We start from the raw sequence: 11390 nt of genomic DNA, 5'->3' as shown, positions 1-11390 counted from the left end.
AAAACAAAAAAAATCCAAAAACAAATATTATAGTGAAATATATATATGTATAATATATACACTGAGGTTAACTTAGCAAGGCTTTGTACAAATGTTACAAAATCGATTAACACGATACCAAACTCACATGCGTGTGCGCAGGCACACCTGCTGACACACAAATGCACACATACGTGAACGGACGTACGGACAGGACGACGGAGAGACAGACGGTCAGACGGGGGCCACGCAGGTGGGAGGGGGCAGGAGGGGGGGGGGGGGGGGGGGGGGGGGGAGCAGGGGAGCTCGGGGCAAAGCCTCTCACACTGCACTTTTGCGAAGAAGCTAAACGAGTAGCTAACTTCCGTAGTCCGTCAGAGCAACGAGGAGAACGAAAATGTTCAAAAACAAAGAAGCGTCAGGGCTTTCTAACTCGCGTGAAACAAGGGGGTCAAATACCACTGGGGCTCTTCCCCCACCTCACATTGTGCTCCTGCTGTAGCAGTGTGTGTGTAATACTGTCAGGGCTGCTCTTTGTGTGTGTGTGTGTGTCTGTGAGCGTGTGTGTGTGTGTGTCTGTTTGTGTACTTGTGTGTCCTCGGTTGCCCCCCGAGTGTGACTGAATCACCTTGGTAATGGAGCACAGTCACTTCTCCGCTAAGCCACAGGGCGCTCTGTAGGCCCAGAAAGATCTGCCTGGCTGGGCTCGCTGGCTGCCGCTCGTGCCCTCCTCCAGCACTGGAGGGGTGAACAAAAAACACACTTGGCCAGAAGACAAGGCCGTTACAACGCGCGCCTCGCCGCTATCATATCCGGTTACAGGACTCGACTGTTTGCAGAGGCTTTGGCAACACTGCACTGCTCCTGCCAGGCCAGTATGGCCAATAGGAATGAGGCGATGGAAGCGTTTGGTGTTATAATTACAGGCTTGCAGCTCTGTTGTTGGAACTAAAGCGACTGCACCTGTTCTCTGTCTGCCACCTCTCTGCTGCCCCCTACTGTCACGGGCTACAGCTATCTTAGAGCCGTTTCATTGGAGCTTGTCCAGGGGCACCGGTATACAGGAGCCTAGCGTGCCTGGGATAACACCCTGGCCTTTCTTTTATTCTCCACGGCTCGGTGGCGCCCCCTACAGGTACTGGTGGAACCTGGAAGCCGGAGCGCGCTGTGCCGGGCCGGTGGTGAGCTCCGGGTCGAGGCGGACGGACTGTCCGACGGCGTGCTGCTCGTGACCTCGGTGGGACCCCTTGGGCTTGACGCCGACGTGCCCGTCCGCGACGGGGGCGACGGCGTCCGCGTTCGGGGGCGCGTCGCCGGGGGCGACGTCGTCCGCGGGGGGGGCGTCGGCCGCGTCTCCCGCCCCGACCGTGCCGACCACCACGGTGTGCCGGCGCCACGCCCTCTTCTTGCGCCGCGTCTCCGGGGAGACGGGCTTGCGCAGGCCCACGCCCCGCACGTCCTCCGCCGAGCCCAGGAGCCGCGCCCTCACCTGCTCCGCCAGCGAGGCCTGCCCGCCCCCGCCGGGGGAGAAGGAGGCCGCCTCGTTCGCCCTGTGGGGGGCGGAGTCGGGGGCGGGGTTGGGGGGCGGAGCCGGGGCCGGGGCCGGGGCCGGGCGCACGCTCTCCTGGCTGCCGCTCGACGAGGCCTTGGCGCCGGGGCCCGCCTCCCGAGCGGCCTGAGGCCCCACCCCTTCCTCCACGCAGGCGGGGGCCAGCAGCTCCAGGTCCAGGGAGCGGGCCTTGGCCTTGTCCCCCTTCAGCTTCTTGCGCGCCAGCGTGTCGCACTGGATCAGCTTGTGGGAGTTGAAGGAGGGCCGGCTGTGGAGCCTGTGCGGGGCGGAGGAGGCGGCGGAGGAGCAGAAGGAGGAGGACGAGGGCGTGGCCGAGCGCGCCCTGCCCTCCCTCCCGTCGCCCGGGTCCGAGGTGCGGCGGGGAGGCCCGCGGGCCGCGGGGGCGGGGCCAGGGCTGGGGGCGGGGCCGGGGGCGGAGCCGGGCGCTTTGCAGTGGGAGTACAGGAAGCTGCGCGGCGGGCGGGCCGGCTTCTCGGGCCGCTCCTGGGTGAGGGAGCGCGAGGCGAAGCCGCTCTCGTTGTCCGTCTCGCTCACCAGCTCGCTGTGCTCGTCGTCCGCCTCGTCCCCGCGGCCCTCCGAGGCCAGGCTGCGGCCCAGCGTGGAGAGCGTGGAGTAGCCCGACACGATGGAGCGCGCGTCCTCCGGGCCCCGCCAGGGCCGCGCCTTGGCCCCCACCCCGCCGTCCTCCGCCGCGACCTCCTCCTCTTCCTCGCACCGCCTCCCCGGGGACTCCTCCTCCTCCTCCTCCTCCTCCACCTCCTCCCCTTTTCCTTTCCCGTCTTCCTCCTCTTCCTCCTCCTCCTCCTCTTCGTCCTCCTCGCCTTCCGCTCTGGGCGCCGTGTCGCCTCCCCCCGCCCCCTCCGCCCCCTGCGGCTTGGGCGTTTCGGGGCCCCGCCCCCCCCGGTTGGCCTTGACCGGCTCGTGCTCCGAGTCCTCGTCCGTGCTGCTGCCCAGTAGGCGGGCGTTGGGCCGCTTCTTGCGCTTGCGGGTGACGGCGGATATGATGGACAGCGAGAGGAAGTCCTTGGCGTTCAGATCCCGCTTTGACCCCCATGAGCCCTGAGACACAGAGTCACAGATGTCACAGTGCTTTTCTACCCTGGTGGAAATACCAAGTTGGTTCCAGCCAGGTTTTAAACTGCTCCAACCTGGTTTTAAGCTGACCAGCCTAGTTTTAAGATCGTCCAGTGCTGGTCCAGCCTGGTTTTAAGCTGGTCCAGCTGATTTTAAGCCGAACCTGCCTGGTTTTAAGGTCGCCCAGCCTGGTTTTAAGCTGGTCCAGCTGGTTTTAAGCTGGTCTGCCTAGCTTTAAGCTGGTCCAGCCTGGTTTAAGCTTGTCTGCCTAGCTTTAAGCTGGTCCAGCCTGGTTATAAGCTGGTCTGCCTAGCTTTAAGCTGGTCGAGCCTGGTTATAAGCTGGTCTGCCTAGCTTTAAGCTGGTCCAGCCTGGTTTTAAGCTGGTCCATCTAGGTCTGAAGCTGGTTTGGAGATGGTCAAGCTGGAAAATAGATAGTTGAGAAAGCAACCATGTTGGCAAGACCATGTCCAGCTAGTGGGCCAGCTTGGTGCAGGCAACAGACCATCACCAAATTCCAGATGGTATCCAGCTGGAGCAGAAGCTGGTTCTGGAAAGATTCTACTTAGGCTGGTGGCTGAAATCTCCCCCAGGGTATTTATAAATATACAGGCTTTCAGTTTACCAGTTTTGTCAGGAAATATTGGGCTCAAAATAATAGCTATTAACCACTGATCTGTCACTTAAACTGCATCTCACCATACAGGAAGTGCAGCATGATGCGAGTTATCCGAGAAAGTATTTACACATAATACAGGAAGTGCAGCTCAGAGCTGGTTCCTGTCTCTGCCACTTACCTTGGATTTAGCTGAGTCGCTGTTGGTTGAGTCTGCCCCGATGACAAGAGAGGGAGAGAGGAGGTTAGCATCACAGAGGGCATCAGTCTTAAACATGTTGTTGAGAAAAGTAAGTGGATGAGCACACACACAGACATACAGGCTCATACACATAGACACACCCACATCTGGATTTAATACATGAGCCACTGGGAGAGCATTTGAGGATGGCAGTAGTTCTGCACATGAAAAATATAATTCATGTGGCTGACTGGACAGGTCTGTGGTGTGCTCTTCATCTGGGGCAGGAGAATCTCTCCTATGTGTACAATGTTTCTCTCACAAGAACAAGTGAGTCCCAGAAGAATAAGTGTGGCATGTTGTTCACAAGTGATTGTCATTCAAAGACTGTGCTTGAAAGAACATGGCATCCATGTGAAAACTGTGTCTGGGTGGAGCCTGGGAGGGAAAAAGCTGTGGCACAGAATGATGACATCACAGCACACACTGATTACATCCACAGAGTGAAGGAAGCTGTGCAAGGCAGGGCTTTAAGGGTGTTGAATGTCAAGGTGGCTTTAACACAGATGTGACTCACACAGACTGACACTCAAATACTCAAACTGAACAAGTGAATACACACAGCTTTGAACATTCAAAATGCACAGACGTAGAAACAGAGTTTGCAGTTATGGGGCTCCAGAAACAATTGCTGATGTGTGTGCCAAAATACAACAGCAACACAGGCATGCCCGCACCCTCACACACAAACACGCACACACGCATACACACCCTCACACACACACCCTTACTCACCCACACACACACCTTCACACACACACTGACGCATGCCACACATGCACAAACACACCCACGTTCTCTCACACACACACACACATGCGCGCACAATATGCAGCAGCGAAGCAGACAGTATCAGCTGGCAGTAGTGGAGGGGACACAGGGACAGTCGCTCTCAGTGACAGTGTTGCTCTCAGTGTATAGGCAGTCCCGCAAGAGAGACTTTCAGTGGCCATACATGAATTCATTTAAATGATCAATTAATCAATTCATTCAGTGAGACAATATTATATACTTCCACACAAGAATTAAATATGTCATGACAACCCTGAGACTGAGAGAGAGAAGAGCAGGGATTTCATTTGTAGAGGGTAACACAGACACACACACAGACAGACACAAACACACACACACACACACACACGCACAGGAACGCGCACGCTCACACACGCTCACTACGCCAGGGGAAATCCTGTCCTACCGCAGTGGTTGCTCCACAGGCTCAGCTAAGAGGCCGCAGAAAAACACACAGAGAAAGACAGCGGGGGGGGAAAAAAAGCATATGAAAAAGAAAGAAAGAGCAACAGGGAACGAGAGAGAAAAAAGGTACACTCGTGCCAACATCAGGAAAAAGTCGAAAAACGTTTCAGTATCAAAGCCCTCCCCTCTCATGCGGGCTCTACGGCAGATCGTCAGAGGCGTAGGTGATTCAGCAGTTTCGGGCTACGCTCTGTGGCTCAGGTGCGCGCAGGCACCCCGTTCTACACAATGGCCGGCGCGGCCGCCGGGGCTGCTCTCTCACCTGAGGCCTCCCCCATCACGCCCGTCCTCCCGATGTTGGACAGCAGGTGGTCGATGTTCGGGACGGGCTGAAGGTCCGCCGTGTCCACCGGGGTCTACAGACAGACAGACAGACAGACAGAGAGGTGGGTACACGCTCAGCCGCGCTAACGGGCTCCCCAGGAGGCTGCGTACGATCGCTGAACTTTCTGACACCACAGCTGCCCTTTAAATCTTTGTGTAAATATCCACCTTGCTTACTTTGTTCAAGATGAATTATTTGCTATGTTTGCTTGGAAAGCTGAAACACCCATGGCGTCAATAATGTGACGCGGAAGCTACTAGCGAGTCGGCGCCATTGCGGCTCTTACCTTCTCGTCCTTGTCCAACCCCTCGTTGAAAAACCAGGCATGCTGGGAGAGTAAAGAGAGAGGTATGGTCAATGCTGAGCGGTGGGGGATGTCAGTGCTGCCTGAAATAATGGGGGGGGGGGTAGCGGTCCAGGCTGCTGGGAGCCGGGGAAGGTTACACTCACGTGCTGGATGAGCGTCTCCACGATTTTGTAGCGGTCGGGCATGTGGGTCACCATGTCGGTCATGTTGTCCTCCGAGGTGCGTACCAGCGTGGGGCCAAAAACCAGGGCCAGGTTACGCGGCTCCATCTAAACACAGAGGCGGAGTGTGTTAGCATGCCTATTAGAGGTCAAGGAACACACCAACGCAAGCTACCTCTCCACCATCACATTTGGCATCAGAGCTGCTCCAGCGCTGTAACCTGTCAATTATAAGACAATTTTGGTTTTGGCCGCTGGTACAAACACTCTCTGCAATTTAGGGCCACAACCACGTGCCTGGGCCACACAATTTAAGTTTTGTTTTTTTGGAACACTTTGGGGCCACAAAGGCTGAGGCACCCCAAAACCCTAGGGCCAACTCTGTCCAAAACACTTCCTTCAATGCCTTTGTCTTTGGATCAAAACCATCCATTCACTGTCTTTCAGCCACTTAATGCAACAAAAGACCATGTAAGAGCATAAGAACATAATAGTATATAATGATGGGAACAGGCCCCTCTGTCCATTAAGGCTTGGCATTTACCTGCAAACTTGAAGTTTCCTCACTGTATCAAGCCTGGACCTGTATATCCCTCAGGTCCCTGCCTCCACTACATGACCTGGCAAGCTCTTCTCTGCATTGATAACCCTGACCATCCATACAGAATTTCCACGACTCCTTCCTAGTTCTACTGACAGAATTTAAAATACCTCCGAAAAATATTTTGCTGTTCACGTTAATCTTAAGAAAACCCTCTATCAAATCCCCCCTTAATGTCCTTTCGGTAAACCTGAAGAGGTTATGCATCTCAGACCTTTTCCTGGCGCGATGCCTTATAATGGTTAGGGAGCTGGACTTTAAATCACAGGTTGCAGGTCCATTCCCAGGGAGGGTGTTGTCTTTATGCCCTTGAACATGCCCCTCTACATTCCTGTTTCCAGCACAAAGTCATTTCTCTGCAATCCCAACTATGCGTTATAACCCCCATTAGACACGACAAGCTCAAGTTCCCAAAATGAGTTTTTTTCCCTCCTTCTAGTGTTGAAGCAAAGGAATCTCAGGAGTATTGCTTGTACATTTCCCCTCCCTCTCCTTTCACCCACAGGTGCATTAAACCACCTCTGATAAAAAATGATGCTCTGAAAAGTTTTATTTATGATTATCACACTAATATTATTATAAGCAGGGTTGATAGCTCCCATCCAGGCAGTCTGCACATTCCTATTCCTATCACTAATTAACCTCCCTGACCCCCATGTCCCTTGTTTAAATAGTCCTCTGCTACCCTACGCATACACCAGTGCAATGCAGCAGCACTCCTCCAGTTTGGGAGTACCCATCATGCTCCGACAGGTCAACACTTCCCTAAAAGGAGTCCCAGTGCCCCAAAAACATGCACCCATCTTTCCTGCCCCAGATGTTCAGCCACGTGTTCAACCTCCAAATACAACTGTGTCTCCCTATGCTGACATGCAGCACTGGCAAGATTCCAGAAAATGTTCTACTCCTTAACCTTACTGCTAACTCTGCAATGAAATTTCACTGAATCCCTCCCCCCCCCACCCCCCCCCCCCCCACCCCCCCCCCCCCCCCCCCCCCACCCACCCACGCCCCTTCCCTAGCTCTTTCCAGGACTTTGTCCCACCTGGACACCAGGCAAGGTTCATGGGAAGACTCCTTGTCACACACACACTGTACTATCCACACCTCTAATAATTTAGTCCCGCGCTATAAATAACTCCTTTTTGTTGAGGATGCGGCTCCCGTGGTGCCCAGGGGGGCTCATCAATCCTCCCCTCCCACAACCCCTGGAGACTCAGCCCTTTACGGAGCGAGCACCATCTGCGACAACACCTCAGATTGTCCGGGGGCAATCGCACTGGAAGCCCCATTCGCTTTTAAGGGCCTCTTCCATCAGGAGCCATAAAAGGTAACGCTCCCATCAATCCCTATTGTCTTTGCAGCTTGAAATGTTTCCAGCAGGCGGGCAAGTGATTTTCTGCAGGAATTAAATTAGGAGTGAGATATAACCTTGCCGCCCAATGTGAACTGTATATCTGGCATTGGTGCAGGGTTTAAAAAAAGAAAAAGCAAAACTGGAAAAGTGCGACCCACCTTAAACGATCAATTAAACGCCGCCCTTTAGACTGACAGGTGCTTATTAGCTAGGCAACATGACCATGGAAAATTGTTGCTAAGATACTGGGGTTCAGTTTGCTGTTATGCTGTACAGCCTAGCTAACATTATGCCATTTAGGATAATGTAAATGGTGCACTACTCGCACTACTTTAGCCACATTTTACCCAATGACTATGCCTCTAACTCCAAGTATATTAGAGCACTGTCAAGCCAGACACTAAGGGGCAGATAAGAAAAAATAGCAAGCACAGTTGGTGCTCGTTATTGCACAACAGCTGCAAATGCTATCTGCACCACATTAAGGACTCATTTACTAAAATAGTGATGAATATCAAGTAACCACGCCAGAATTAGCGAGTGCAGCTCACAATATGTCACACTTTTGTAGAGGTTGGACAATGTCATATTTTGGAAGTCACAAACAAGTCAAGTCCCGAGATCTAGAGCTCAGGTTGAATCAAGTCTCAAATTGGTAGTTTTAAACTACAAGTCATCAAGTCTCAATAATTTGATTTTCTTTCTAAAAATCACCTTGTTACACGTGTCTGTTTCTCCCTCATGGCTTTGTCTGTCCCCCCCACCAGACCTGGTTGGTATCACCTAATTTGATTGGAGTTACCTGGGCCAACAGGTTTAAAAGACTTGGATGGCCAGGCCCTGGGATTTGCTTCTTTTTTTGGTGCCAGCACTTCTGGTTTTTCTCCTTCACAGCCTAGGAGTTGGCTAGTCCGTGCTCTTTCATATTTTTTTCTTTTTTCCTTGTTCCCCACACACATGCATTTACACACGTACTTGCTTTCACAAATCCATTCAACCTCGACTCCTTTTGTTCAAATAAACTTTTTATCTTTTAATTCACTGTCTCCTTGCACTTTTATGTTGTGGTCATTCAGGGAGTGGCTGTAACAACCTCATACTTGCTCTAGAGTCATTCATGGAGCTCTTGTATTGTGTGGTATGTTTTCATATAGTTTACATACAGTAATCTACATCAATGATACTCAACACCGCAACACCTGGCCCTGGGGGCTGCAGTTTCTGCAGGAATAGGCTCCAGCCACATCACCCGGTTTCACTAATGAGCTTGCTTCCTCAACCAAGAAGGTAAAATAATAGGTGAAATCAGGTGCATGATTGGAGCAAATACCTGCACCATTCACATGATTCTTCGTTTATCTCTGGGTTCTAACTTACAGCCAGTAAGTGTTCGGCGACGGCAGCAATAACGCAAGTTGTTTAGCTAGTTTCAGACTGACACGGTTTTTCCTTTGAGCATCCATGTTGTTAAAATAGAAAATAAGCTTGCATCCATTTGGGCTGGATGGTCTTTATATGAGTCATTGGTGGTATATTGCTACTTAAGGCCAACCAAAAGGACATCTTAGATCAAGTCGCAGTTTAAAGTAGTCAGTAAGGCTTACCTTCTTAAGATTCTGAGAAGAAATACCCACAACAATATTCATTACCCGCTATAAATGAAAGCACAATGCAGACAAACTCAACAAACTAGCAGCGAGAGCACACAGGAAATCATACAGGAGTCAGGCAAGAGCAATCAAGTACCCATATGGGAAATATGGGTTCGCGCACGTATGTGTGTGTACAATAATGACCTTATTCTTCTCTGCATGATCTGCTACTGTCTTCAAGTGGCCCACCAAGAACTTCAAGGTGTGGTAGTAGTGATCCGGCAAGTCGTGGATCTAAGCGAGAAGCAGGGAAGAAAAGAAAGGCAATATTAAAAGACGGTAGATAAGACGATAACTCACAATTACGCCACCTTTCGAACTCTTCTTTCTTCCTCAGACACGTACCAGTTTCTTCATGGTCTTCAGCCTGTCCTTTGTGTCCTCCATGCGGTTCGCATCAATGAAGTCGTTATACTTGTCTGTGTGGAGAGGAGGGCAGGGGAGTTACACACTTGTGCCTGAATGGAATTTGTGAAAAAAGTGAGGAGGATCATGAATCCTTCAACACTCAGTTGGCAGCCTTATGATAAAGATGAAATATGAGGCACTCCCAGAAGAACTGTTCGGGCTGATGACTGTTCTGTTTGGTGGCAGTGGCTGCCTTATATATAGCCAAAGGGTTTTAGACTTTCCACCAGGCGGCAACAAGCTCAACAACCCGAGTTCCATTTCCAACATGCCCCTTCGCACTATCCAGAGTAGAGATACCTCATTATCATATATCAGAAGATTTATTGTGTTCTCACCTTTATTTTAGTTCATTGCCATAAATATTACTAGAAAAGCATAATGAAGATATATGGCACGTCAAGCACACACAACAGAAAAATGATCCAGCTGGCCAAAGGGGCATTGTGTCATGTGTGGGTGATGTATCTGTTCTCATGCCCAACAGCATGACCGGGGAAAGACTCACCATCCGTGAACAGGGGTTCCGGAAGCTTCCTGAAGAAGGACTTGAGCAAACTACTGATAACATTCAGATCTTGCCATTTCTGCGGTGAAAGATTTGAGGAAAATCAACAACACACTCCCCTATGTAGGTTACCCCCCATCGGTTGTCTCCCCATTCCGAGACACATACAGAAAACTGGCATAGAAAATCAGTGTCTGTTTTTTCAGTCCCCAGATGATGCTGAGGAAATAGGTACAGACTTTTCATTTCCCCCAAACTGCTATCCGACCCCAAATGTTCCTTTGGTTAACACTGGAATACCAGATGCACCAATATAATTCCAGCATCTGTCTGGAGGAGCCGTATTAATTCTATGAACACTGCAAGGCAGCACCTCACCTCTTCTGTGGGGTTGATATCGACGCCCTTGTTGAGTTGGTCCTGCAGGCTGGACACCACGGCGTTGTTCCCGGGGACTCTGTAGATCCCAGTGTACTCCAGGCCCATGTCCTCCACCAGCCCACAGCAGATCTCCACTATCAGGGGGATGAACTGCGGCGAGACACAGAGGAAGGGCAGCTCGGTTCAACCCAGCTTATCGCGCTATATTGCAGCTTATCAGGGAGAACTGAAGGACGCGGACACATAACTAATTATAGACCCAGACACTAGCAAGCGCTATCACCGGAGCTCTACAACTGTAAATATACACACACACCACATACCACGAAGCCAGTAAACACTGACAGACGTGGACACAGGCAAGTGGACAAGGTGGACAAGGTGGACAGATGGACAGACAGGCAGAGAGAGTGGGGTGAAGCCTGACCTTGTTGTTGATGCCAGGCTGGCAGTCCTCCAGTCGCACCCCGAAGGCCTTGGGCCCGGACTTCTTGGCCTTCTTCATGATGTTGATCCCCCACGGCGACTTGGGGGGGCTGCTCTCGTCTGCCGAAAGACAGAGGAGGACAAAGAAGAGGCCTGTTACGTCACATCCTGGTCAGACATCCCATGAGCCTCAGGGGCTCAGGAGCAGAAATTCGGAGCAGGAAGGGAGCGAGCGAGCTGCTCACCTTTGCCGTCCGGTTTGGGCGAGCGGGGAGCCCCCGTGGCGTTCTCCATCTTGGCCAGGAGGAACGGCGGCTTCATGCGGGGGACCCTGGGGGAGGCGTCCGGCTTGCTGCCCGTTGGACTGCAGGGGGGGGGGTGGGGAGAGGCTGAGAATACACACTCGCCCAGGGAGGCCTTCATTCAGGCACGTTCACAATAACAACAGGGGCTACGCTAATAAAAGAGTCGCCAAATACCCCCGCCTCAACAGCGCAGCCCACCCGCGGCGCACATCTCTCCATTCA

The 11390-nt window shown here is 52.2% G+C and overlaps 1 protein-coding gene across 4 annotated transcripts in view; it reads right to left on the bottom strand.

The window, feature by feature from the left end:
• Window positions 1–254: 254 nt before the first annotated feature.
• Window positions 255–11390, bottom strand: part of LOC118220575 (rho GTPase-activating protein 23-like) — an 88008-nt gene continuing 76872 nt past the window's right edge. For all 4 annotated transcript variants that reach the window (XM_035404475.1, XM_035404474.1, XM_035404471.1 and 1 more), the window contains exons 14-24: window positions 11109–11227; window positions 10865–10983; window positions 10435–10587; window positions 10057–10135; window positions 9486–9559; window positions 9285–9374; window positions 5513–5638; window positions 5349–5390; window positions 5000–5093; window positions 3421–3452; window positions 255–2608 (exon numbers count right to left, since the gene is read on the bottom strand). In XM_035404475.1, coding sequence (XP_035260366.1) covers window positions 1109–2608; window positions 3421–3452; window positions 5000–5093; window positions 5349–5390; window positions 5513–5638; window positions 9285–9374; window positions 9486–9559; window positions 10057–10135; window positions 10435–10587; window positions 10865–10983; window positions 11109–11227 — 2428 coding nt within the window. In that variant the 3' untranslated portion in view covers window positions 255–1108. The remainder of the gene's footprint in view (window positions 2609–3420; window positions 3453–4999; window positions 5094–5348; window positions 5391–5512; window positions 5639–9284; window positions 9375–9485; window positions 9560–10056; window positions 10136–10434; window positions 10588–10864; window positions 10984–11108; window positions 11228–11390) is intronic.

The sequence above is a fragment of the Anguilla anguilla genome, chromosome 2, assembly GCF_013347855.1.
Source record: "Anguilla anguilla isolate fAngAng1 chromosome 2, fAngAng1.pri, whole genome shotgun sequence".
In the NCBI taxonomy this organism is placed as follows: Eukaryota; Metazoa; Chordata; class Actinopteri; order Anguilliformes; family Anguillidae; genus Anguilla; species Anguilla anguilla.
The sequence above is the reverse complement of the archived record's forward strand: the minus strand, read 5'-3'. Positions and strand labels throughout refer to the sequence as shown.